Source organism: Lissotriton vulgaris, chromosome 2_1, assembly GCF_964263255.1.
Source record: "Lissotriton vulgaris chromosome 2_1, aLisVul1.2, whole genome shotgun sequence".
Taxonomy (NCBI): Eukaryota; Metazoa; Chordata; class Amphibia; order Caudata; family Salamandridae; genus Lissotriton; species Lissotriton vulgaris.
Window position 1 is genome coordinate 632,477,188 of NC_141687.1, and position 26,717 is coordinate 632,503,904.

General features: G+C 45.2%; 1 protein-coding gene across 1 annotated transcript in view; it reads right to left on the minus strand.

Moving 5' to 3' along the window:
- Positions 1 to 26,717, minus strand: part of HMGCL (3-hydroxy-3-methylglutaryl-CoA lyase) — a 197,469-nt gene that overhangs the window by 44,722 nt on the left and 126,030 nt on the right. Inside the window, exons 3-5 of the mRNA XM_086955802.1 lie at positions 3,565 to 3,672; positions 2,450 to 2,545; positions 890 to 1,038 (exon numbers count right to left, since the gene is read on the minus strand). Of these exons, the coding sequence (XP_086811928.1) occupies positions 890 to 1,038; positions 2,450 to 2,545; positions 3,565 to 3,672 (353 nt within the window). The remainder of the gene's footprint in view (positions 1 to 889; positions 1,039 to 2,449; positions 2,546 to 3,564; positions 3,673 to 26,717) is intronic.

Below are 26,717 nucleotides of genomic sequence, written 5' to 3' on the forward strand. Positions count from 1 at the left end.
TCCCATTTGTTTTCTCACTTAGTTTTGTGGATGGGCCATTCAGAAGTTCTTTGTTAACCCCTTAAGTGCTGCGTCGGTGCATTGGCCGACGGCAGCACTACCTCCCCAGTGCTGCGCACGACCATTGGACGTCCATTCAGCACTAGTTCCAATGGACAGCGCAGCACTGGGGAGGGATGTTTACTAGCATCTATGAGGTTAGACTGTAGATGTGATATGAGAAATAGCCTGTAATTAAGAACCAGTGAGTGATCTTTAAAGTATTGACTTTGCTGATGCAATGCATTTTAATTGCTGATTTATGTCATTTTTTAGAGAGAGTAAACTGTTTGGAGGCCTGAGCCGGACAAAGTGCTATTCACTAATCGCCCTAGCCCATTCATTCATTTTACTTTGCCATCTTGATAACATATTGTTGGATGTATGCATTTCTCATACAGACACACAGGCTTTCCTAAGAATGCAACGAAGCTTTCACCTCCTTAAACGCCTCCTCATTTTGATTAGGAGATAGGAATCTCTGTGAAATTTGATGCGGCGAGCGATATGTTGATAATACCAGTTTATAAGAACAGCTTGCTCGCAAGGATTTCAGTATGACAGAGCCAGTCAACACAATTGGATTATGGATATATGCATAATTGCACACCATAAAGTATTAGATAGAAACGACGCCTCACTTATAAAAGAGCCAAAAAAAATCGAAAGGCTACAGATAACATGCTTTCTAGTAAAGGGCTGGCTACTCTGACTGGTCTAACCCAGATCTTAAGTGATCTCTGTGTTATAAACAGTGATACTGAGCAGAACCTAAAGATTTATAATAAAGTAAAGGATCACACCATATCACACCACTGTAGAGGAATGAAGGGTTATGTGCATATCTTACCCCCGCACTGGAATACTGGCTTCTTTTGATGCCTTCATGATTTCCTGGAATCGCTGTAAACTTTCATCAATGGAACAGTTGATATTTTTCTTACTAAAGAGCTCAGAGGCTGCTCCAAAGATGGACACTTCACTAGCTCCAGACTTCACCTGCAATTGAACAGAATATTTATTACTAAACGTCAAGTAAGAGACCACGGACTTGGTTCAGAATGTACATCATGTGCAGAGAGAAAACATGAAGCCACACACAACTCATCATTTTGACCATTTATGGAGGAATGACAAGTGTAAACACACTGTGTACAAAATGTAGGGGATCATTTCAAGTTTGCTAGGCAGGTAGGCATCTCTTTGCCTTCAGTGGAATGTTGAGAGTGATTGAAGTGGCTTTGTTGAAAGCAGTGAAGGTTTGCCAAATGGGTACCATGTTTGATGGACCCGCTTGGTGCAGGAGTTTATTATTGAAACAAAAAAAGAATTAATGACCCCCAACCACATGGAGTTTTATTCCTGCATCTAGGGGCCTATGGGCGATTTCCCTGCCCAGGCAATTAATGCACAGTAAGCAAGTCTCGGAAAGGGAAATCTATTGACGGTCACTCTAAACAGGGCACTATGACGTGTTGGTGCTATGGCTTATGGGCAGTCGGGTCAGAGGTTTCCAATGACAGAGCCAATAGAGAATCCAGCCATCAGAAACCCAGCCTTTCCATGGACCCTAAACAGAATAGGAAAACAGAGCTTGGCGAGGAGAGAAGACACATGATTTTGGTGGTGCTCCTTCCTGGTTCCTGGTCAAACTCTAAGTCTCCCTAATTGGTAACACGTATACTTTGATGACACAACAGCAAACTCAAGTGAAGCATGGTGACATCACATACATCGGTGACATCAAATATGTGGCCAACATGCTATATTGCAAGGACTTCAAAAACAACATGATATACTTCAGAGACAAAAAATATCCGCTTACATGCCATACACAGGTGACATCAAATAATGTGTGGTTATTTGACATACACATTGGACTTTAGAAATACTGTCCAAATAGAAGCTCCTAATAAATAGCCTTTCCTCCAGCCTCTCTACCCCTTCCCCCAAGAAAGACTTAAATGGTCCCAACAATCCCGAACGAACAAGTGACCTCAGTTGGAACCCGGAAATGATTAGAAGAGAGTGTTCAGACAGTAGGGCATGAGACTCCTAGCAGAATGTCATTTACCACATGCTCTCTGCTGCACATGAAACTCTGTATATAAACTCGATGATTAGATATCAAAATTAGCATTGTCTACAACAATATTGTCCGATTTAGTTAATAAAAGAAAATGTATACCCGATGGGATGATATTTTTGTTAGGATATTTAGCATGCAATATTTATGACAAACTATATTTATGTATACAATATTCTGACATACAACTAGACGTTCATGCTTGACAACAGCTTCATCTGTACCTGGGGATTCAATGTGAGGAACGTGTTTGCCTCACGTCCTTGTTGCTCAAATAAGATTCAACAGGAACAAATCTTAGTTTCTAAAATGCATTTAGCTTACCGCTGCTTGGAATCCCTTTAGATTCGGGGTTAGCACTGGGTAGCTAACATTGGGAAATCTCTTGATCCCCTTCATAACTTCCACCTGGTCTGACATCTGTAGAAGAACAGGAGAAGATAGATGTTGTGAAGCCAGCTTACAGGAAGGTTGACTCGATCCGGGACCAGTGACAGAATACACTGTGTGCAAACCAAACAGGGCTCAAACCAACAGCAGTAAGAGGATAATACACTGCATGCAAACCGGACACTGCTGCCTAGTAAACCAGAGGTAGAATCCACTACCACTCAAAGAGGGTCCAGGCTCATAGCCAATACAATAATAGAGTCCACCGCGAAAACCAAAGAGGTTAAAGACTGGTGCCAGTACCAGAATATACTGCAGAAACCTAAGTGGGTTCAGACCTGCACCAGGAACAAAATACAGTGAGTGAAACCAAATGATGGCATAGATTGGAGCCACTGGCAGAATGCAGTGTATGCAAGTGATCAAGGGCTCAGAACAGGGCCATGCTCTCCAAATCAATGATGGGTCAGACTAGGTCGAATAGCTATACCCTCAGAGCACAAATGGGTCTCGTAACAAAACAGGGTGAGTGGACGACCAGGGGCTCAGAGAAGGTCCAGTAACAGTACACGTGGTGTAATATGGAACCAAGCCTCAGACTAAATTGTAAGTATTTGTGCACTATAAACAAACCAAAGCGGTATATATAATACAGTGTGCAAATTAAAAAACCCAGAAAGCTGGAACTAGTAACGAAACACACAGTGTGCAGACAAACCAGGGTCAAGAATAAGATCAGAAACGATACACTGTGTGAAGGGAACCTGCCCCCTTCATTATATGGTCTTTCTGTACAACACGTGGACTCCGCAGACCCAACATCCCCAGCACTTTTATAACTGTCACTACATGTGCCTCTTTCTCAGAACAAAGTCTTCTCCCTGAAAGGCACTATCAGAATGTGTCTCTGTTCCAGGTAGCTTTGCATCGATGCCTGTATCCTGCTGCCCATGTAGAGGTACCTATGCCCTGAACACCACTCGTTGTTCTTCGCTCCCCGGGCCCTGTTGGCTGTGTCCTGCTTTCTGTAGACATGCACCAACACTCACCTGCGGGACCCACTTGGGGGACACGAAGCTTGTGGCCTCTATAACGGGGATCCCAGCCTCTGACAGGAGGTCGATCAGGCGTATTTTCACATCTGTGGGGACAATGTTCTGCAAAAAAAAAAAAACTGTTTGAATCAAACAAATCATTGATACTCCCATCCCAGAAACCTTCAGTCCGCACACCTCGCTCTGGCTCAGATACCACGCATCCGCCGCAGTCGCTTCGGAGGACACTCTCCCGTCTCATCACCAAACCTCCCCCTCCACCACCACACTGCACCCTCTCTGGCCCAATTTAGGAAGGCACTCAAGACCTGGCTCTTCAGATGATAACTGCAGCACAGTACCTGGCTACCCCCTGGGTGATTATTCACACTAAGCAAATACTACTTGATTGATTAAGATCAATAGTTGAGTAACCAGACAAGTCTACTGCAGTACCCACTGCACAGACAACTTCAGAATATATTTCACTGACAGTAAAATGCGCTGAACAGCTGACACTGGCAGTGTATTTGATGATTGGGAAGGCCCTAGACAGAATTCACACATTATTGTACACAGGGAGGAGGTGTGGTTTATGTTTCGAGCTGGTGATTCAGGTTTGAATCTCAGCTGTGGCGCTAGACTCATCATTGTATGATTTTAGGCAAATGTATTTGTTTAATCCCCACTTGATGTACGTGATTTGCAGATCATATCCTAATCACTCAAGTAATATACACTGCTCTGTTGCTTAACAGCACGAAAGAAATACACATACATAGAGCTGCTCATGGATCTGGACAGAAACTGCTGACTTGTTACAGTGGAATGCTCCGAACGGCTTTGACTGGCTGTGTACTTAGTTCTAGCCAACAACCTGGACAGTCACTAACTCCTATTCAGTGTCGAGTAGTCCTGAGTACACTGTCAGTGTATTCCCTGATGCTGAAAGCTGGATAGCAGTGACTGTGCACTTGACACTGTGGAGAGAGCTTGAGCTCTCATTTTATATAGCAAGAGTCATCATTCATTTAAGTATTTGTGGAGTTGTTCTACATACAATGGAATGTTAAGCTTATTGCTATGCTGGAATGTTATTCCTTGAAAAGCATTGAGTTACTTGGAGCTGTGAAGCAGGGCTGGAGGTACCTACGTATACTCTACAATAAAAATTACTTTTCCTCTTCAACCGCTTGGAAGTGTGTGGTAAATATTTAATTACCGTCCTAATTTCTATGCAGGTAAGTACTTAAAAAAATAACTCAATCGGAAAGAAAGACGCAGAGTCCGTGATGTTAGAGTTCTTAGGGGTTTTATTCCTTAAAAAGGAATGGTTCTCGAACCGGATATCGGGTTCCTGACACCACTGGGGTTCAGGAAGGGATAGAGCATACTTTATTGACAATACATAACTTTTATACTTAAAGCACATAATGAAAACCAATGCAGAAGGCGTAACAGCTGAGAGAAACAAGATAAGAGCACACACGTGTTAGCAATACGTAATCAGAAGGCGTGAACTAGGCGTGAACACAGGGGTGTGTGCTAGAAACGTCACATGAAAGTGTCACAAGTGGGTGGGGACGTAGCAGAAATCTTGCAATGTCAGCGGAAATCTGAGGTCTGGATGCGCGCGCAGCTGCATGATGTGTGATTGACGTGAAGCTGGAGGGTGCAGGGGACTTGACATTTACACTAGAGGAAAGAGACAGAAGTCTGGCATGTCAGATCAACTCGTTCCTATATCATATCTGATATCTGATGTTTGGGAACCATATTATCTAGAAGGAAAGGTCTCTTGGGCAGAGGCTATCCTATACTGACTATGAATGCGTGCATATGTGCCTACGTGTCTGAGTGTAAAGCGAGGGGGCCATGGGCCTACCATGGTAACGGGAGCTATGAATTACTTGCATGGAGACAGAAAGGCCGGGCCCTTTACTCTGCAGCTGAGGGGTTGTTTATCTATTCTGCTGGACTGGAATATGTTTTCGGGAAGCTGAGCTTGGCTATACTGATAACGTGAAGGTAAAATACTGTCTTTGGCAGGCAAGCAGGCCGAGCCAGGCTCCGCTCGCCTCGCAGGGAGTAGGACAGAGTTCACGGGGGGGCATCCCACGTTGCAGTTTCAGGAGGCAGAGATGACTTTGAAAAGAGGCTCGATGACAGAAAACAGGGCCTAGCTCGCACGGAGCCAGAAATACGTGAAAGTGCACCATACAAAGACGGTGGCAAGGCATACTTAGCAACAGAATATCCGACCCATTCAGGGTGGATCTGAAAGAGGACATGTTAACGTTGAACGCAAATGTATTTGCGTCTTCATAGCTGGCACAGGAGGGAAGTTACATGCACTTTAAGCTCGTACATGGAGACGGTGGGGTACACGTTAGGGAACATTTCTTGACCATAAAATTTATATTTCCTCATTCCCTCCTTGTTCCCTACGGACCCTTCATGATATATCAATCTTCATTAATCCATTTATTTGTGTAGTTAGTATCATCTGCTCATCCTTTTTCACATGGGATTTAGAACGTTGACTTGAATGGGGAGTGCAGGATGTGGCGCACAAGCCGCAAATCGCTGGCCCACATTGTAAACATAGACAGCAACTGAATACTATAAGTAGTATTGTTCCAAGGAGTGACAGTATTTTCCATCCCCAAGCTGAAATAGTAGTCCAGAGCCAACCGGACCAAGTCCAAGTGCCTGGATTCTGATGTATCTGACTAGCTATCTTATGGAGACGTGTAATAGCCTTATATACGGACGGAGCATTATCTGGAATGAAAACACAGCAAGCTGACCCGAGGACCTTACAGGCTCCTCCTCGATCGGCTAGTATGACGTCAATAACAAGACGATTTTGAAGAACGACAAGTCTCATAGCAGACTGTTCCTCAGTCAAGTTACCTAGGGCGGAAGTAGTCTCTTTTACTACTGCTTCAAGGGTTCTGGTCAAGTGACGGATAGACTTACTATTAAAGATAGCTCCTAAATAGGGAAAGAAACCTTTATTGAAATCTGTGTACTGTTCCCATGCTGTCTCAGTATAGTCGACAATTGGGAGATCTCTTTTTGGTCTGTGAACTAGACGGGAATTTCTATGATAATCAGGTGGAGCTAGGAAAACAGGTGGCAGTAGGAATCCAATGTAACAGGTCCCATCCCAATCTAGAGGCAAACGTATATATGCTGTCTGACCACAAATGAAATAGGAATGACGTGTAGCTTTGAATGTGGACTTGCCCTTATCACTAAATTCGACCACAGTAGTACATTTACTATGACCCAGGTGTACGGAACCATTCTTTCTGACACATAATTCACCTTTGACTGGTAGTACTGACATGGTGGGCAAGTCTGGCTCGGTTTCGGATTCAACATTCAGAATCATGAGGTTAAGTGTAAAATTTCCTAATCCATATACTTCATTTTCTAGATCAGTCCCTGTCCTTTTGGGGAGTCCCTCTTTGTCAGGATAACATCTTCTATGCAAAACTGTGTTCAGGTTTCCCCATACCCAGTTACCCTGATAAACTACGGAAAAACGAATCTAAGGAATTAATCAAACTAAACCAGGCGCCACATGAACCATTGTGTGTGAACGGGTACGGGAAGAGGGGCAGAACTCCCCTGTATTTCTGGTAGGGAGGGAGTCGGCCACATATTCAACAATTTGTAGCGTTGCTGGTCTGATGAGAGTGATGTAACATACTAATGAATGTATTGTTGCGCAGCGCAAGTCGGTAAGACAACTCGTGAGGGGGTAATTCGCTGAAAGAATGCTCGGCAGTGTTATTAGAAGAAGAATGTGCACGTGTAGCAATAGGAAAATAGATATGCAAAATTACACTTGTGACAATAATAGTGAGACTTAAAGAAAACATAATCCATAAGGTAACAATACAGTAACTTTTGAGAGATTTGCAATATCGTTGCTTCTTGATCTGTTTCTCTCTATCTCTCTCTCTATTGGGGTCTAGGGGATACATGTCAGAAACTATTTAACCGATTCACCTAGGGGAGGACTTAAACAATTAAACTGTCTGACTTGCTAGACCGCAACTTTAATTTATACTCTTCTTGCGGAGTTTTCTCTACCATGGGAAGTTTAGAGTCACTAGAATCTGGGCAGTCCTTTGAGGGGGTGGAAGAGTCAGTCTCTGGTAACAGTTCATTAAATTTTTTAATATGACTCGTATGGATCCACCCCTTGCGGCCCTCAACCTTGATTGCAGTCCTCGTGGTCAGAAGGACGAGCTTCGGCTCCTGCCAACGGGGCTCCAGCGGACTCCTCCTGTCGAAATTGCGTATCAGGACAGTATCTCCGGGATGGACATCGTGTGGCTTCACATCAGTGTTGTCGGGAAAGGCTGCGGCAACCTGTGAACGACATGATTGGAGTGCAGACATCAAGGAGGCAAGGTAATCTGTCAGCATATTGCAGTCAACATCTGTTATTTTCTTAGGCATGGGCGTCCCCCACATATTTGGTGGCCGGCCAAAGACCACCTCATACGGGGATAGTCCTGATCTCGAATGTGGGACCATTCTCATATAGAATAGTGCAACTGGCAGGGCGACTATCCAGTCGACCCCTTTCTCTTTACATATTTTAGCAAGACAGGTTTTTAGTGTCTGATTGTGCCTTTCTACAAGGCCAGCTGCCTCGGGATGTCGGACGCAATGGAATTTCCACTGATATCCTAGCAGGAGTGAAACCTGCTTCATGAGTTCGGATGAGAATGGCTGTCCGTTATCTGAGTACACGATACGAGGCAAGCCGTACCGTGGGAAGAATTCTCGAACCAGCTGCTTGGCAGTGGTCGGGGCAGTGTAATCTGGGACTGGATATGCTTCGGTCCAACGGGAAAGTGCACAAACAACTACGAGGACGTACTTGAATCCTCGACAACGTTCCATCTGGATATAATCCACCTGGAGGACTTCAAAAGGGTGATCGGGAGGATGGAATCCACCTTGCTCTACAGGGACGCTTTTACCTGGATTGAACTGACAACAGATCATGCAAGTACGCACTTTCTGTTTTGCTGCTGCTCGTAAATGTTTGTTGAACCAGAGATTCTGTAAACTGTCTAACATAGCTTTTTCTCCCAGGTGGGCTGGACTATGTGCTGTATTTATTATGACTTGAACCATAGAGTCGGGGAGGAACCATGTAGATTTTCCCTTCGTCATCCATCCCTGATTTGTCTGGATCCCTCCTAGTTCAGTCCATTTCTTGATTTCGTCTGGAGTAGCATGTGTCTGAATATCGATTACATCTAGTGTGGGATCCCTAACTGTCATACAATGTGTCGGTACTATTGTCTTTGTCACATCAGTTGTCTGGGTGTGAGTCAATGCTGTATGTTTTGCTGTTTTGTCTGCCAGGTCATTACCCTGGGAAATAGAGTCTGTAACTTTAGTATGTGCTTTACACTTCATGATGGATATGCCTGAAGGCAGATGTATTGCTTCTAACAGTGCTTGAATGAGGGGACCGTGTTGGATCTTGGCACCGTGAGAGGTCAAGAAACCTCGTTCTTGCCATAACACTCCGAAGTCGTGTACGACTCCGAAAGCATAACGTGAATCTGTGTATATGTTAACATTTCTGTTCTTGGCTAGTATACAGGCTCGGGTCAGAGCGATAAGCTCTGCTGCTTGAGCAGACAGTGTATCAATACAGTGTGTTTCTTTGACTTCAGTTTCGGTGGTCACTGCATATGCGGCCACTAATTCTCCTGTGCTTGTTCTCATACATGAACCGTCCACGTAAAGTGTCAGGTCTGGATTGGTCAGTGCAACATCTGTTAAGTCTCGTCGGGGCTTTGTTACTGCATTAATGATCTCTATACAATCATGCGGGGCTGAATCTGTCATAACCGAGGGTAACAATGTTGCAGGATTTAGAATGTTACAGCGTCTGATTTCTATGTGTGGCTGGAATAGTGTCAATTCATAACCTGTCAGTCGTGCTATAGTCAGGTGTTGAGTCTGTGTTCGGTTTAGAAGGACTTCTACAGAATGTGGAACTTGTACTGTCAGTGGATGTCCTAATACTATTGAGTCGCTTTGTCTGATTGCTAGGGCTGTTGCTGCAACTGATTTTAAGCACGCAGGCAGAGCCTGGCCACTGGATCTAATGTACTTGAAAAATAAGCGCAAGGCTTATGTGAACCTGCTTGATCTTGGGTGAGGACAGACAACGCTGTACCATCACGTTCTGTAACAAAAAGTGTAAAAGGTTTGCTGTAACATGGTGTCGCTAAAACTGGTGCTTGGCATAAAGCTTTCTTTAATTCCTCAAAAGCCTGTGTCTCTCTTCTAGGTGCTTGGTATAATCGGCCCATAAATCTAGATACAGTATGGCATCTAAGCCATGCTTATGGTACATAAAATTTCCAGGAGTGTCTCTAGGGGGGACAGGAATTTCTTCCTCTAGTATCCCTTTCCTAGTTCCTATCTGTCTTAATTTGTTGAAAAACGGCATCTTGTTACTTGATACTGGACACTCGATACTTGTTACTTACTCTGAACACAGCTAGTTACACAAAAACACAGTAATGTACATCAAACAGTCACTCATACCATGACATTAATCACATGAAACATTTTCAACACATATGGACTACCCTTGATACTAGATGTACTGCTAAACAGTACAGATACACTGCCAAGAACAGTGCAATAACTTGAATGCCTGATGTACTGCTAAACAGTACAGATACACTGTCTAAAACAGTGCAGACCGTGTTTGTGTACCCAAACCCGTCTTTACCGGATACATAATAATGCACCCGTCTAGATGCGTCCCCAGCAACGGTACTCACCGGGAAGCACGGAACAGAAGGCCTCGGAAAACTCGACTGGACTGGACCGGACTGGACTCGACTCGACTCGATACGTGAATACTTCGGAACTGGTGGGCCTCTTGACACCTCGGACCTTGCTTCTTTCGGCTAGGCTCTGGTCGGGATCCTCCGCACTCCTCACCGCCTCGTCTGGGTGCTGATCGCAGTCTCCGTCACCTCCGTAGGCCTGAGGGAGATACAGGAAATCCTGCGGGTACGCGTAGTTGTCCGTCTTGACTATGGCAGGGGGCAAAGGTTGCAACGCACCAACCGGCGCGTGGGGTGGGGGAGGGGTCCCTATTCGGGCGCCAAATTAATGTGGTAAATATTTAATTACCGTCCTAATTTCTATGCAGGTAAGTACTTAAAAAAATAACTCAATCGGAAAGAAAGACGCAGAGTCCGTGGTGTTAGAGTTCTTAGGGGTTTTATTCCTTAAAAAGGAATGGTTCTCGAACCGGATATCGGGTTCCTGACACCACTGGGGTTCAGGAAGGGATAGAGCATACTTTATTGACAATACATAACTTTTATACTTAAAGCACATAATGAAAACCAATGCAGAAGGCGTAACAGCTGAGAGAAACAAGATAAGAGCACACACGTGTTAGCAATACGTAATCAGAAGGCGTGAACTAGGCGTGAACACAGGGGTGTGTGCTAGAAACGTCACATGAAAGTGTCACAAGTGGGTGGGTACGTAGCAGAAATCTTGCAATGTCAGCGGAAATCTGAGGTCTGGATGCGCGCGCAGCTGCATGACGTGTGATTGACGTGAAGCTGGAGGGTGCAGGGGACTTGACATTTACACTAGAGGAAAGAGACAGAAGTCTGGCATGTCAGATCAACTCGTTCCTATATCATATCTGATATCTGATGTTTGGGAACCATATTATCTAGAAGGAAAGGTCTCTTGGGCAGAGGCTATCCTATACTGACTATGAATGCGTGCATATGTGCCTACGTGTCTGAGTGTAAAGCGAGGGGGCCATGGGCCTACCATGGTAACGGGAGCTATGAATTACTTGCATGGAGACAGAAAGGCCGGGCCCTTTACTCTGCAGCTGAGGGGTTGTTTATCTATTCTGCTGGACTGGAATGTGTTTTCGGGAAGCTGAGCTTGGCTATACTGATAACGTGAAGGTAAAATACTGTCTTTGGCAGGCAAGCAGGCCGAGCCAGGCTCCGCTCGCCTCGCAGGGAGTAGGACAGAGTTCACGGGGGGGCATCCCACGTTGCAGTTTCAGGAGGCAGAGATGACTTTGAAAAGAGGCTCGATGACAGAAAACAGGGCCTAGCTCGCACGGAGCCAGAAATACGTGAAAGTGCACCATACAAAGACGGTGGCAAGGCATACTTAGCAACAGAATATCCGACCCATTCAGGGTGGATCTGAAAGAGGACATGTTAACGTTGAACGCAAATGTATTTGCGTCTTCATAGCTGGCACAGGAGGGAAGTTACATGCACTTTAAGCTCGTACATGGAGACGGTGGGGTACACGTTAGGGAACATTTCTTGACCATTAAATTTATATTTCCTCAAGTGGATCTTTACATTGGCAATGAGGATGAGATTGGTGCAGTTCTAACTAAAATATGTGATGGGGATGAAACATTCATTGAATTTGTATCCAGAAGATTACATGATGCAGAGTTACCATACTCAGTTTTCGAAAAGGAAGCCATAGCATGTTGTTGAGGATTAAAGCATTTTAGATATTTTGTTTGGGGTTTACCATTCAGAGTTCGTACAGATCATATACCTTTAGTGAATTTATTTAAATGAGGGAGCGGCCTAGAGGGTAGTGTCACTCCCAGGGTTTCCAGGTGGATGCTGTCAGTACTTGAATATAACTTCATGGTTGAGTATGTTGGAGGATTTAGAAGTGTCGTAGCTGATTATCTGTCAAGGATGCCAATAGAAATAATTGATGTAGATGTGGATGATGTTATTGGAGAAGTGTTCCAGAGCGGCAATGGAGAGGAATGGAGGGATGCTATGCTAAATGACGATATCTTATAGTGTGAAGTAAGGTGTGTATTGGAAGGATAGAGTGAGAACCTCATTGAAGATGTTCGCTTTAGGAGTTTACACCAAGTGGAGGAGGATCTAAGTGTCTGTGATGGAAAATTACTGAGAAGATGCCAGGTTGTGCCACCGGTTGGACTGAGGAGGAAAATTGTTAGCATTGCTCATGAGGGGCATCTAGGGAGAAACAGACTAATGGGAGGGTACAACAGTCATATTGGTGGCCCGGTTTGGATGGTGACAGAGGATGTAGTAAAAGAATGCCATGCCTGTGCCCAAGCTGATAAGACTAAGGTGATTAGACAAACCCCTTTAGCTTGTGTGTCATTTCCCAAGAGTCCATGGGAAAGAGTCGCAATAGATTTTTTTGGGTCCCATCGCTAAACTTGGGTCACGTATCAGGTTTCTGATGGTTCTAGTTGATTATCATTTCAAATGGTTTGTGGTTGAATTCACAGAGTGTGTCAGTACGCGAAAAATTTGCATTCATGGAAAGAGTGTTCTTGAATGAGGGAATTCCGAAAATCTTGGTATCGGACAACTGGTGTCAAAGGAAATGCAAGAATTTTTGTGCAAATTTGGGATCAAGTACAAGAGAGTAGCTCTTTTCAGGCCTTAAGCTAATGGCTTAGTCAAAAGGATACATCGCTTAGTAATGGAAAATATCCAATTGTCACTTTCTATAGGATTGTTGTGGCATGAATAACTAAAGAAACTTGTCTAGTCATATAGAGTCACGCCGCATTCTATGACTGGTGTTTCACCTTTTATATCTCTTAAAGGACGTGAGCCTGGTGTTCAGGAAATTCCTGGATGGCTGAAGGATAAAGACTGTGTGTGGGTTGATCGGACTGCTGTGGAGATTGATGTGGCTTAACGACAGTTGGTTGCGACAAGGTATTATAATGCAAAAAAAGGTGTAAAGATCCTTGATGAGAGAGAAAGAGATTGGGTGGAATTGTCCTAAAAGAAGACAGCAAATTTTCTAGGCCTGTACAAGTGAGAACTGTATAAAAAGACATTGTTATTCAGTCTGATGGTTCTGCTTGGAGCACGGGAAATGTTTGTAAATGTTGTGCTCCTTTGCCTGTTTCTGACAACTAATTTTTGTAACGATCTACCAACGTTATTTTTATAACACTTGTTGATTTATTATTGTATAAGGTGTGTATAAAAGGGGGAAGATGTGTGGAGTTGTTCTACATAGAATGGAATGTTAAGCGTGTTGCTATGCTGGAATATTATTCCTTGAAGGCATTGCGTTACTTGGAGCTTTGAAGCTGAGCTGGAAGTACGTACAATAAAAATAACTTTTCCTCTTCAACTGCTTGGAAGTGGATCTTTACAGTATTGTCAGTTCCAAAACATGCATGCACATAATAGTGGGACTCAAAACCAGAATATGAAAAAAAAGACACTGGAATTTGCTAATGGAGACACTGGAAGCCACTTAAAGAGATCAGGAGAGGCCTAGCATTCAAATTGGACCTCTCAATGAAACCACTGGGTATCTTCAGTTTTCAGGTGGGCCGCCTCACTAAGCCCCATAATGAACAGACAAGGCTTCCTCAATGGTCAGACCGAGCACCTTCAATGGAACGACCACACAGCATCAGTTGATATACTGAGTTTCCTAAAATGGACATACCCAGTGCAGTCAATGGAACAGAGGGCCACTTCAATGAAACTCAGATACCGGTCTCCATTCAGTCACATATCATCTGTAGCTCCCTCCAACTGCAACGTTCAACAAGCACACACAAGGAGCAACCTTGACTCGCACTCCCTGAGGTGTGTGCCTATCTCTCAAATGAGTAAATGCATACATGACATACATAGACGATCACGTGATCACCTGGCAGATGATGACTACATCACCTTCCTCCAAGTCTGGTCTCGCCAGTCTGGGGTTCACTTCAGCCTTTACTTTCCTACTGTCACTGAACACAGACCTCCATACACAGCACGCCTTTCTAAGTATGCTGATCTCAATCTCATTCAGATTCAATTACAATCTACTGATAGACCCTAAACCAAAAGTACTGATTCTTCTCTGGAATATCATATAGATAACAGGAGATCGGCTGTAAAGAACAAGTTACATACCTCAGTAATGCTCCTTCTGGTGGATACTCTATCTAACCAAAACTTTTTCACCTTAGAATACTCCCCAGGCGCCAGATTGGATCTGGAAACTTTTTATACCAATGCTCCTGCACGCCGCTAGTTGTCACTGTGTGGCTCTTTGCAGGTTCTATACAGCTCCGGTAGTACCAGAGCAGAGATGCATATAAGTACCATCCCTACGCACGGACGTCAGTTTCTTGTCTTATTTGTCCGCACTCTCAGACGCAAAGCGTGAACAATTGCTGGGACATTTTTTAACCCTTTCGTTGCTCATGAAGAGCTGAGTTTGTCATGGCACACAGTGCTCGTGTGCTCATGACGAGCTCAGCTCGTCATGACACCCAGCCCCCGATATCCCTCTGGTGCGAGCACCAGAGGGATTCCCTTTTCTTCCCCAAAGCCTCGGGAGCTGGGGAAGAGCTTCCCCAGCTCCAGAGGCCCCCCTCCCACCTGGTTTTCCTGAAATGAAGATCAGCGCGTACGTCGCGCTGACGTCATTTCAGTGAAACCGAAACTGAAATGAGCCAAGAGACTCATTTCAGTTTCAGTTTCTACATGCTCAGGGGGCTATCTCAGCTCCCGGGCACGTAGAAAGACGGGAGAGGTATCATTGGAAGAGGAGAATCTCCCCTTTCCAATGGTACCCCTCATCCCTGCTTGGGGATCGGCCCAGGAGGCCGATCCCCAAGCAGGGATCCACCCACTAGACACCAGGGAGAGAAAAGCGGCCCCTTGGGCAAGGGCTTTTGCTCCCCCCAAATTGTTTTGGTGCAATTTAGTCTTTTTGCCCCTTCTGGGGAGCAGTTGGGGGCAGTAGCCCCCAATCTGCCCCCCCGTGGGGGCAAAACGCCCACTATACGACAGTGATTTTTTTATTATAATTTGTGGTGGGGGCTGCCCAATATAGGCATGCCCATGCACCCACCCACCCCCTAAAAAATGACAGCTTTTCTGCTCCCCTGGGATGCAGATGGGGCATTAGCCCCAAATCGGGAGGGGGGGAAAAAAGTCCAGTAGACGCCAGAGATTTTATGGGCATATTTTAAATCGAGTGGGAGCATTGGCATTCCAGTATTGGGCAGCCCCCCCCCCTCCCTAATTCAAATTTGCCCCCAAAACTCCCTGGCATCTAGTGGACTTTCTGCCCCCTCTGAAGGGCAGATGGGGGCATTAATCCCCAATCTGCCCCGCCGGGGGCAAAAATCCCACTAGACGCCATGGATTTTTTGGGGCAAATTCGATTTAGGGTGGGGGCTCCCAAAAAGGGCATGCCCATGACCCCACCCAACAAAAATAACAGCCTTCCTGCCCCCCTGGATGGCAGATAAGGACATTAGCCCACAATCTGCCCCGCCGGGGGGAGCAAAAAGCCCACTAGACGCCAGGGATTTTTTGGGGGCAAATTTGAATTAGGGTGGGGGCGACCCAAACGGGCATGTCCATGCCCCCACCCCCTCCCCTGCAAAAACAAAAGCCTTTCTGGCCCCCGTGGGGATCAGATGGGGCAGTAGTCCCCAATCTGCCCCCCTCGGGGGGTAAAAAGGCCACTAGACGGCAGGGATTTTTTGGGCAAATTTTAATTAGGGTGGGGGCTCCCAAAACGGGCATGCCCATGCCCTCACCCCCTCCCCCTGCAAAAATAAAAGCCTTCCTGCCCCCTTGGGGGGCAGAAGCTCCCAACAAAAAGCCCACTAGACGCGAGGGATTTTTTTGGGCCAAATTTGAATTAGGGTGGGGGCATGCCCATGACCCCACCCCTTCCCCGCAAAAATAACAGCCTTCCTGCCCCCACCCGGAGGGCAGATGGGGCAGTAGCCCCCAATCTGCCCCCCGGGGGGGGGGCTAAAAGCCCACTTGACACCAGGGATTTTTTGGGGCAAATTTTAATTAGGGTGGGGGCATTGGCATGCCCGTTTTGGCCCGCCCCCACCCTAATTAGAATTTGACCAAAAAACTCCCTGGTGTCTAAAGCTCACTAGACGCCAGGGATTTTTTAGGCAAATTTTTATTAGGGTGGAGGCTGCCCAAAACCCACCACCCACAACAATTACAGCCTTTCTGCCCCCCCCCCCCACTAGGCGGCAACGATTACGCTGGTTTTTTTATGCATAGGGGTGGGGCCTGCCCAGAATGGGCATACCAATGCCCCCACCCCCCAAAAAAACTAGCCACAGTGTTTCTGCCCCCCTTGGGGGCATATCGGGCAACCCCACCCCCAATATCCCCTCCCCCCCAGGGCAGCAGAAAGCCGACTAGGCACAGATATGTTTTTAGCAATATGCTTACCTGTCGATTTTGGGCCCTAGCACAGCAGGCACATAGGAAAACCTAGCACACCTGTACATTTTTTCAAACTAGACACCCAGGGCAATCCAGGATGGGGTAACTTGGTAACTTGACTGGCTCTCACCAGGTTCTGTTACCCAGAATCCCTTCCACACCTAAAAATTTGTTTAAAAAAACACATTTTCCTCACATTTCTGTGGTAGAAAGTTCTGGAATCTGCATGGATCCACAAATTTCCACCCACACCACGTTCCCCAAAGCCTTCCGAGAAAAATAGTACCTCACTTGTGTGGGTAGACCTAGTGCCCGCGACAGGCAAGGGCCCAAAACCTATTGAGGCGACATCAAAATTACCTATCACAAAAAAAACTGGTTTTGCAAGGGGGGTCTCATGAGTTATTGGCGCCGGGCTTGGCGGCCATCTAGGATACCTACCAAACCCACACATTTCTGAAAACTAGATACCCGGGAGAGTCCAGCGAAGTATGGCTTGCGTGGGTCCCCCAACGTTTTCCTACCCAGAATCCCCTGCAAACCTCAAATGTAGCTGAAAAAAATCACTTTCTTCTCAAATTCTTGTGTGTGAAAGTTCTGCAATCTATGTGGATCCACAAATATTCTCCCACCCAGCGTTCCCCCAGGTCTTCCGATAAAAATGGTTCTGGGTAGGAGAATGATGGGGGACCCACGCAAGCCATAACTCGCTGGACTCCCCCAGGTGTTCAGTTTCTAGAAATGTGTGGGTTAGGAATGGTTTCTCTAGATGGCTGCCGAGCCCCGGGCCAAAAACTAATGGGACCCCCCTTGCAAAACCAGGTTGGTTTGTGATTTTGATTTCGCCTCAATAGATTTTTGGGCCCTTGCCTGTCGCGGGTCCTTGACCCACCATCGCAAGTGAGGTACCATTGTTATTGGGAGACCTGGGGAAACACTGGGTGGGAGGAAATTTGTGGATCCACGCAGATTCCAGAAATTTCCACCACAGAAATGTGAGAAAAAATGAATTTTTCGGCAAAATGTGAGGTTTGCAGGGGATTCTGGGTAGGAGAATGATGGGGGACCTACGCAAGCCATACCTCGCTGGACTCCCCCGGGTGTATAGTTTCAAGAAATGTGTGGGTTAGGTAGGTTTCGCCTAGATGGCTGCTGAGCCCCGTGGCCAAAAACTCATGGGACCCCCTTGCAAAACCAGGTTGGTTTGTGATAGGTAATTTTGATGCCACCTCAATAGGTTTTGGGCCCTTGCCTATCGCGGGTCCTTGACCCACCCATGCAAGTGAGATACCATTTTTATCGGGAGACCTGGTTGAAGGCCGGGTGGGAGGAAATTTGTGGATCCATGCATATTCCATAACATTCCACCACAGAAATGTGGGGAAAATGTGTTTTTGGGACAATTGTTTAGGCTTGCAAGGGATTCCGGGTATTAGAACCTGGTGGGAGCCAATCAAGTCACCCCATCCTGGATTCCTCTGGGTGTCTAGTTTTAAAAATGTTATAGGTTTGCTAGGTTTCCCCAGGTGCCGGCAGAGCTATGGTTTAAAAACTACAGATAGGCACTTTGCTATAAAAGGGTCATTTTTCACTGCAAAATTGTGGTGTGTCCACTTTGCGTTTTACGCTGTTTTCCGTCTCTGGCACTAGGCCGACCCACACAAGTGAGGGGCGATTTTTCTTGGAAGACTTTGGGGAACGTGGGGTGGGTGGAAATTTGTGGATCCAGGCAGATTCCAGAACTTTCCACCACAGAAATGTGGGGAAAATGTGTTTTTGGGACAATTGTTTAGGTTTGCAAGAGATTCTGGGTAACAGAACCTGGTGGGAGGCAGTCAAGTCACCCCATCCTGGATTCCCCTGGGTGTCTAGTTTTCAAAAATGTATAGGTTTGCTAGGTTTCCCTAAGTGCCGGCAGAGCTAGGGGTCAAAAACTACAGATAGGCACTTTGCCAAAAAAGGGTCGTTTTTCACTGCGAAATTGAGGTGCGACCACGTTGCGTTTTGCACCATTCCGTGTCGCAGGCACTAGGCCGACCCACACAAGTGAGGTACCATTTTTCTCGTAGGACTTTGGGGGACGCGGGGTGGGTAGAAATGTGTGGATCCCTTTAGATTCCAGTACTTTCCACCACAGAAATGTAGGAAAAATTTGTTTTTTTGGACAATGTTTTAGGTTTGCAAGGGATTCTGGGTAACAGAAGCTGGTGGGAGGCAGTCAAGTCACCCCATCCTGGATTCCCTTGGGTGTCTAGTTTTCAAAAATATATAGGTTTGCTAGGTTTCCCTAAGTGCCGGCAGAGCTAGGGGTCATAAACTACAGCTAGGCACTTTGCCAAAAAAGGGTCATTTGTCACTGATAGATTGAGGTGTGACCACGTTGCGTTTTGCGCCATTTCCTGTCGCGGGCACTAGGCCGACCCACACAAGTGAGGTACCGTTTTTCTCGTAAGACTTTGGGGAACGCAGGGTGGGTAGAAATGTGTAGATCCACGCAGATTACAAAACTTTCCACCACAGAAATGTGGGGAAAATGTGGCTTTTTGACAATTCTTTAGGTTTACAAGGGATTCTGGGTAACAGAACCTGGTGGGAGGCAGTCAAGTCACCACATCCTGGATTCCCCTGGGTGTCTAGTTTTCATAAATGTATAGGTTTGCTAAGTTTCCCTAGGTGCCGGCAGAGCTAGGGTTAAAAAACGACAGCTAAAGACTTTGCAAAAAAATGATCAATTATCATTGTGAAAATGTGGTGTGTTCACGTTGGGTTTTGAGCCCTTTCCGGTCGTGGACACTATGCCTACCCACGCATGTGAGGTACCATTTTTATCGGGAGACTTAGGGTAGTTCATATTTGTAAAGCAACTGTTATTACCTATTGATTTTAGATGCATTTCTGCCTTCCAAATGAAAGACATTTTCTAAAATAGAAGTCATTTTGAAAAATTACCAATAATTCTCATGCTAGTATGAGTATTCCCAATTTTCAAAATGTGCAAATATGGACTGTTTCTAAACTCTATAATTTGTACCCATTTCAGAAATACATAGGTGTCTTTCATACCGATTTTTCCACGTGTACATTTTCAAACAATAATTGCTATATACCCGGTACATAATAAAAAGCCATTGCAAATTGCTACTCAGTTTTTGACTCCGGGTTCGTCTGGTTCTTGGTGAACCTACAAGTCCTATATATCCTCACAACCAGGAAGGTCCAGCGGATGTAACAGTATATTGTTTTCAAAGAGCTGTCATAATTACAAGAAGTTACAGGTGAACACGTTGACACAAAAGGCTGTTTTTTTCAACTACTTTTCAATTTTTTCAATATTTAACTGTTAGTTTCTATAAAGAAACCTTGATGGATCTACACAAGTTACCCCTTTCTGAATTTCGAATTTCGTCTACTTTTCTAAAATGAATAGCTTTCCAGGATCCATTATTGCTTTCACACTCATTTTTACCATTAACAGGAAGGAGGTTGAAAGCACAAAAAATAGCAAAAATAGGCTATGTCCCAGAAAAATGCCAAAACTGTGTAATAAAAATGTTGGGTTTCTGACAAAAGTCTGTCATTCCCTAAAAGCTGGGAAAATGGTGATTTAAGCCCCACAAACCCTTTTTTGATAACATTTGCAGGGAAACCCCCAGACGTTTTCATTTGTAGCCCGTTTGTCCCATTAAAAAAAAAAAAAAATCAACGTTTTGCTGTGTTTTGGCTAATTTCTGGAACCCCTTCAAGGGAATCCACAAACCCTGGGTACCTTTAGAATCCCCATGATATTGGAAGAAAAGGAGGCAAATTTTGCGTGGATACCTTATGTGGTCAAAAAGTTACAGGGGTAACAGTGCGCAATACCTCAAATAGTCAAAAAAAGGCTTAGCACAGGGGGAGGGGGGAAAGGCCTAGAAGCAAAGGGGTTAAAGATTGTAAAAAGGGGCCACTCCATAAAACCAGGACAGACGTCAAGGACAGACTCTCTGCATGCCAACACAATGGTAGCAGCCTTAGCACTGATGGAATGAGCCCTAAGATCTTTTGGCACGAATGCCGCTGAAGTTCTCAGCACCAACTGGTGCAGGAAAAAGGTGGTGTAGGGTGGATGCACTGAAAATATCTGAAGTTCACTCACGCAACAAGCTAATGTAATCACAATAAGGAAGACGGTTGTTAAATTCAGGAGATGCAATGAAATGAACTTCATGCACATGAGAAACGTAAAGACCAAGATATGGGCACACTGCGGGATCACAAACGGTTTGGAAGTAAAACTGTGTCGAGCTTTTAATAAATCTCATTACAAAAGGGTATTTAAAAAAAGGATAGTTGGTTCCGCAAATGTAGAAAGGCTGAAAGGGCTGATAAATAACCTTTAAAAGTGTCCACTGAAAGACCTTGCTGGGTCGTAGATAAACCCAACAAAGTACATCCAACAGATTTACTTCTAAAATGTCAGTCCAGAAAATGCCACACAAGCCACAAATTTTTCCCTGTGCCCGTCATAAATGCATTTCGTCGAAGGCGCCTAGCCACAAGGATGACATCCACCCCTTCAAGTGACAGGTCAACCACAGAGAATATTTAAAAAGAGTAAACGGTATAAAGGCTTACCATTGGCCCTGCTATTACTCAAAGCCACCAGGTTATAAAATCCCTTTACAAACAACTCAATACCTTTTAAACAATTCCACTGTAGTACTAGGTATTACAATTGACCGGAAGTCATACAAATAAATGTCTTGTATAGAAGTTTCTCTAAAAAAGTTTTGATTTTTTTTATTAACAATCCATCATATCAACAATATAAGTTTTGTTGCAAATTCTATAAACAAACTAGCATTAAAATGAAAAAAAATCATTTATGATTGCACATTGAAAATCCATGAGCTGAACATTATGTTAACATTATAAGGAATACTAAAATAATGTCAAGTGCACAAACAGTATTGGAACTTTACACTGCTGTGTGTTTCTCATAAGGCCCATTGTCATTTTCCCTACGTTAGCCTAATCATCCACATTGTAGCCAGTTTTGGTTTTGCACACGTTAACAAATAACACGCTTGTCTTTGTGCCACATTACATTTTTACACAGAAACAGCACATGTTTTTGTATTTTATTCTTTTCCTGGGATTCAGTCTAAATAATTTAGGCAAGGTCAAACATCGCCCCTTATTCAGACACTAGCGCCTAGATATAATAAAGGAATGCAGCTGCTGTTTTTGAAAAAGCATATCTTGTCATATAACTAAGAACAGGGCTTCTGAAAAAAACACACACACAGTGAATGTCCTGAGACGAGAGTGCAGCTCCAGCTGGGATATAGAACATCCACCTATGCATGCTACCATTGCAAACTTCCTTTGAGTTTCTTTCATATCTTATTGTGGACAGGTATGAGTGGGAGAGCAAAAGGGTGTGTCCTGTTATCTTCATCCCTGAGAGGATCGAGAGTGTTATGTTCTGAGATGCAAAATCACTTGTCTCTTAGGAAAGATTAGGAGCTCATAGATACTGAGGTTGTATGGTGACTCAGTCTCTACATGCTGATGTTCTATGGTCCCAAGCATGGTTCTGTTCCTGAGAAGAATCCCTGCAACAACACTGTAAACCCTTGAGAGAATGTATATTACATTAGTGAGTTTATCATAATTCAAAAAGCTTGTGGTTACATTCCAACGACCATTGTATTCATATCCTTTTTGATGTTAAAGAAGTCAGCATGTTTTTAAAGAAGCAAAAACCACCAGGACTGATGTTTCTAAAAGAGACAAAGCAACACTTGCTTCACTGAGTCTTTTGCATCGCTTCTCTTGGGTGGTCTATTATGATAAACTCATGAGTGTAATATATATTCTCTTTAGGGTTTTTCAGTGTAAAGCTCCAGTATTGTTTGAACACTTTCTAGGATTTTGTTTATTCCATATAACATGAATATAGTATTCAGTTCATTGATGTTCAATGTGCAATCATGCATTATTATTTTTTTTAAATAATGATTGTTGATAACATTTATAAAAAATATTTTGTTATGATGTATCGTAAATAAAAAATTAAAAACATTTTTAGGGAAACTTCTCAATAAGACATTTGTATGACTCCCACCAATTGTTATACCTAGTGTTATAGTGCAACTGTTGGCAGATCAAACAGTCAGTTACTGCCACGCATGTCGGTGTACCCTGTGCATTCAGGTGGAGGACCCAGCCTGTTGCTGAAATGGGAAGTCCTCCCGAATTGGAAGCCTGATCCGTGAACATATGCTCAGTCCCAAGAGTTGCGGGTAGCACACATTCCTGGCCAAATCCGGAGCCACTATAATGGCTTGAGCCCGGTGGTTCCTTATCTTTTTCAGAACTTGGTGCAGGAGAGGAAAGGGTGAGAAGGCGTATATAGAGCATGGCGTCCCATTCTCCATTCCAGTTGGAACGAATTTACTGATGAGTGGTCTTGCAGAAACTCCAACATGCAAAACTTTTGACACAGTGCATTCTCAATCATGGTGAAAAGATCTAGGCAAGATTCTCCGTGTAGGAAAGTGTGTTTCTATTGCAGTAACCCCTAGACTTTTGCCAGAATTCCGATGTCCTTTGACTTGATGTGCCCTGGGTCTCTCCCAATCAGGTTACCAGGGCCTGTGTTCTTTCCCAAAACTGTACCCTTATAGCCACAATTGGCACCTCTCTGGCCACATGTAAGTCCCTTGTAAAAGGTACCATGGGTACCAATTGCACTGTGACCAGAGAAGGCCTATAAGGGCTGCAGCACATTTTGTGCCACCCTTAGTGGTCCTGTACCTTAATATGCATGCCATTGCAGTCTGCGTGTTTTTGTGTAGAGAAAAGTGAAGTCGACATGGCACATCGACATACCTGAGTGCCATGTCTGCAAACCACTGACTATGGTATAGGTAAGACACACCTCTAGCTAGGTGCACTATACCACTGGTGAGGGTACAGTTGCATGAGCACTGTACCACTACAGTGTATATGTCCATTCCTAGACATTATAAGTGCAGTAAAGCCATAAAGAGTATATGGTCTGGGAGTTTGTCATTACGAACTCCACAGCACTATAATGACTTTACTGAATTCTGGGATGGATGGTAGCAAACTTCTCAGCATAATAAACCCACACTGATGCCAGTGTGGGATTTATTATGCAATGCATTCAGAGGGCATCTCAGAGATGCCCACTGAAAAACAGCCAGCCTCTGGTGGGTTCGCTAACTGGTAAACCAGCTGCCACCACAAGTTTCTGGACCCTTGGGGTCGGAGCCTTCGCTCCCGGAGCCCAGAATCAAAGCCTTTCCTAGGCAGAAGTGTTCACACCTCCCCCAGGTCAGGAAGAGCCATCTGTGGCAGGGGAGCTTCGAAGGCCTTGCTGCATTTGCATTGCGAATCCCAGCCTGCTCCTGATATGCAGGCCCCCTTCCGGTCTCACCCTCTTTTCGACGGGAAGATAGGCAGGAAAAATAGAACAGTCCAGAAGGTTAGGCCCACCTCTGCCAATCCCACCCTTTAGGTAAGGGAGGAGAGGTGAAGCTCACTCTTCAGTGCCCGCCATCTTGCAGGATGGTGGGCACTGAAACGCCCTCTACGCCGGGATCAACAAGTCTCTACTCCGCAAGCTCCAGACAATACAGAACACCGACCCAGACTCGTCGTCGGCATCCCACGACACAAACACATCACCCAACACCTACAGAACCTCCACTGGCTCCCTGTCAAGAAAAGAGTCACTTTCAAGATACTCACCCATGCCTACAAATCCCTCCAAACAAGGGACCCCAATACCTCAACGAGAGAATCTCCTTCTACGTGCCCAAAAGAAACCTCTGATCCACCAACCTCGCCCTCAGCCCATGCATCTATAGAGCCAGAACAGGAGGAAGAGCTGTCTCCTACATCGCAACCAAGACCTCTAACGAGCTCCCGCTCAACATCAGACGTGCCTCCTCCCTGAGCATCTTCAGCAAGACACTCAAAACCTGGCTTTTCGGCTGAACTGAGCTGCTCATCCTCACCCACCCCCCCTCCCTCCAGCACCTTGAGACCATCGCAGGTGAGTGGTGCTCTTACAATCCCTGATTGATTGATTGAGATGGCAGGCACTCTCCAATCAGGAGTAGGGGTTGTGCCAACTCCACCATGTGGGGTGAGCACAACAAGGGTGTAGTCACCCTAAGGTCAGTAGCCCATTGGCTACTAACCCGAGACCCTTGAAATGCCCCCTAAATGCAGTATTTAGGGGGCAGCCTTAAACTTAGAAGGCAGATTCCCACAACCTACAGCCTCTGCACGGAGACTCCCCCAAACACAAGTGACCCGGTAAGGTGAAATCCAACCTCAAAAGGCACCCGGTCGCATTCCAGCCGTCTTGCACCCTGAAGAAGAGGACCTGAGGTGCACCTACGTCCCTGAGCCCTCCAACTTACCTACCCAGGTGTTTGTTTCTCCTGGAAGACTTCCTGGACTGAGCCTGCAGCTAAAAACCAAAACCGGCAATCTCAATCGGATTGCATTGGGCTCCCGACCCCTCCTAAGCACTCTGCACCTGGCCACCCCGGCCCCGCTGGTGGTGTGGACTATGTGCTGACCTGAGACCCCTTTTGCCCTGACCTTAACTCCAGGAGCTTGGCTACTAAGACCGAGTGGTCTGCCTGTGAGCGTCCCCCAACCTAGGTGCCCACTAGCCCCATTGGCTAACATTGGCAGCCTGCACTATGCACCCGGCCGCCCTGGTGCCGCAGGTGGTGCAAAATGAGCACCTACCTGGACCTTAGTACCTTGGTCCTAACCCCCAAAACTCACCCTTGTGTGCCGAATACTTACCTCCAAAACCGATAGCCATTTCTATCCTATAAGATCCCATGTTATAAGATTTTGGGCCTAAATTTATTTTTTGTGTGGACTTGCAAATGTATGGAGAAAAGTGAATTCAATTGCATAGTATAAAAAGATGCACTTACCTTGTATGTAGAACACTTAGGGTGTGGTATCTAGGAATACCACCCCCATTACTCAAAAGTAATCTAAAGTAACTCAAAAGTAATTTACTAGTATTTACTTTATTATACAGACTGCATTTAAAAGTGATACAAACCTGTAAGGATTGTAATTCCAAACACAACTGCATTTCCTTGAACAGTCTTGCATTTGAAAGTATATTTTACTCACCTTTTCCAAGTCCTGCTTGATTCTAAAGTAAAACCTAAGTATACCCTTTTTATACTTACCTAAATGGTCTGGATCTGGATTCTGTCTCTGAGTGTGTGTATCAGCCCTTGATTGAGTGAATACAATAAATGCTTAACACACACTCTGGATAAGCCTAACTGCTCTCCCACACTACCAAAAAGAGAGCTGTTGGTACTTAGCTAATTTAGCCTCTGCTATACCTCTGGGGACTCTCTGGACTCTGTGCACACTATACCTTACTTGTTATAGTATTTACAGAGCCAGCTCCCTACACCCCCCCCCACTATTAGAAGACACCCCATACCATCTCGGGATTTAGACACTACTCATGATCTGCCAGACACCACATGCTCAGCTCGTCCGCCTTTATAATCAAGGTTCCTGATCAGGAAAACCCCCTGGCGCTCCTCTCACTTCCAGAGGTGTAAAGACCTCTGGCACAGGACCCCATTCTACCCTGCTGTTGCAGTACCACATGATGGTGGTGTTGGCTGTGGGAACCTGTACCAGCCTCCCTTGGATAGACAGCAGGTAAACCTTCAGAGCCAGATGAATAGCCCACAACTCCAGCAGACTGGAGTGGTGCCGGCCTTCTGTTGGAGACCGGAGTCTTTACATCTGCAACTCCCCAGATAACCGTCATCATTGTCAGCTCAATGTCGG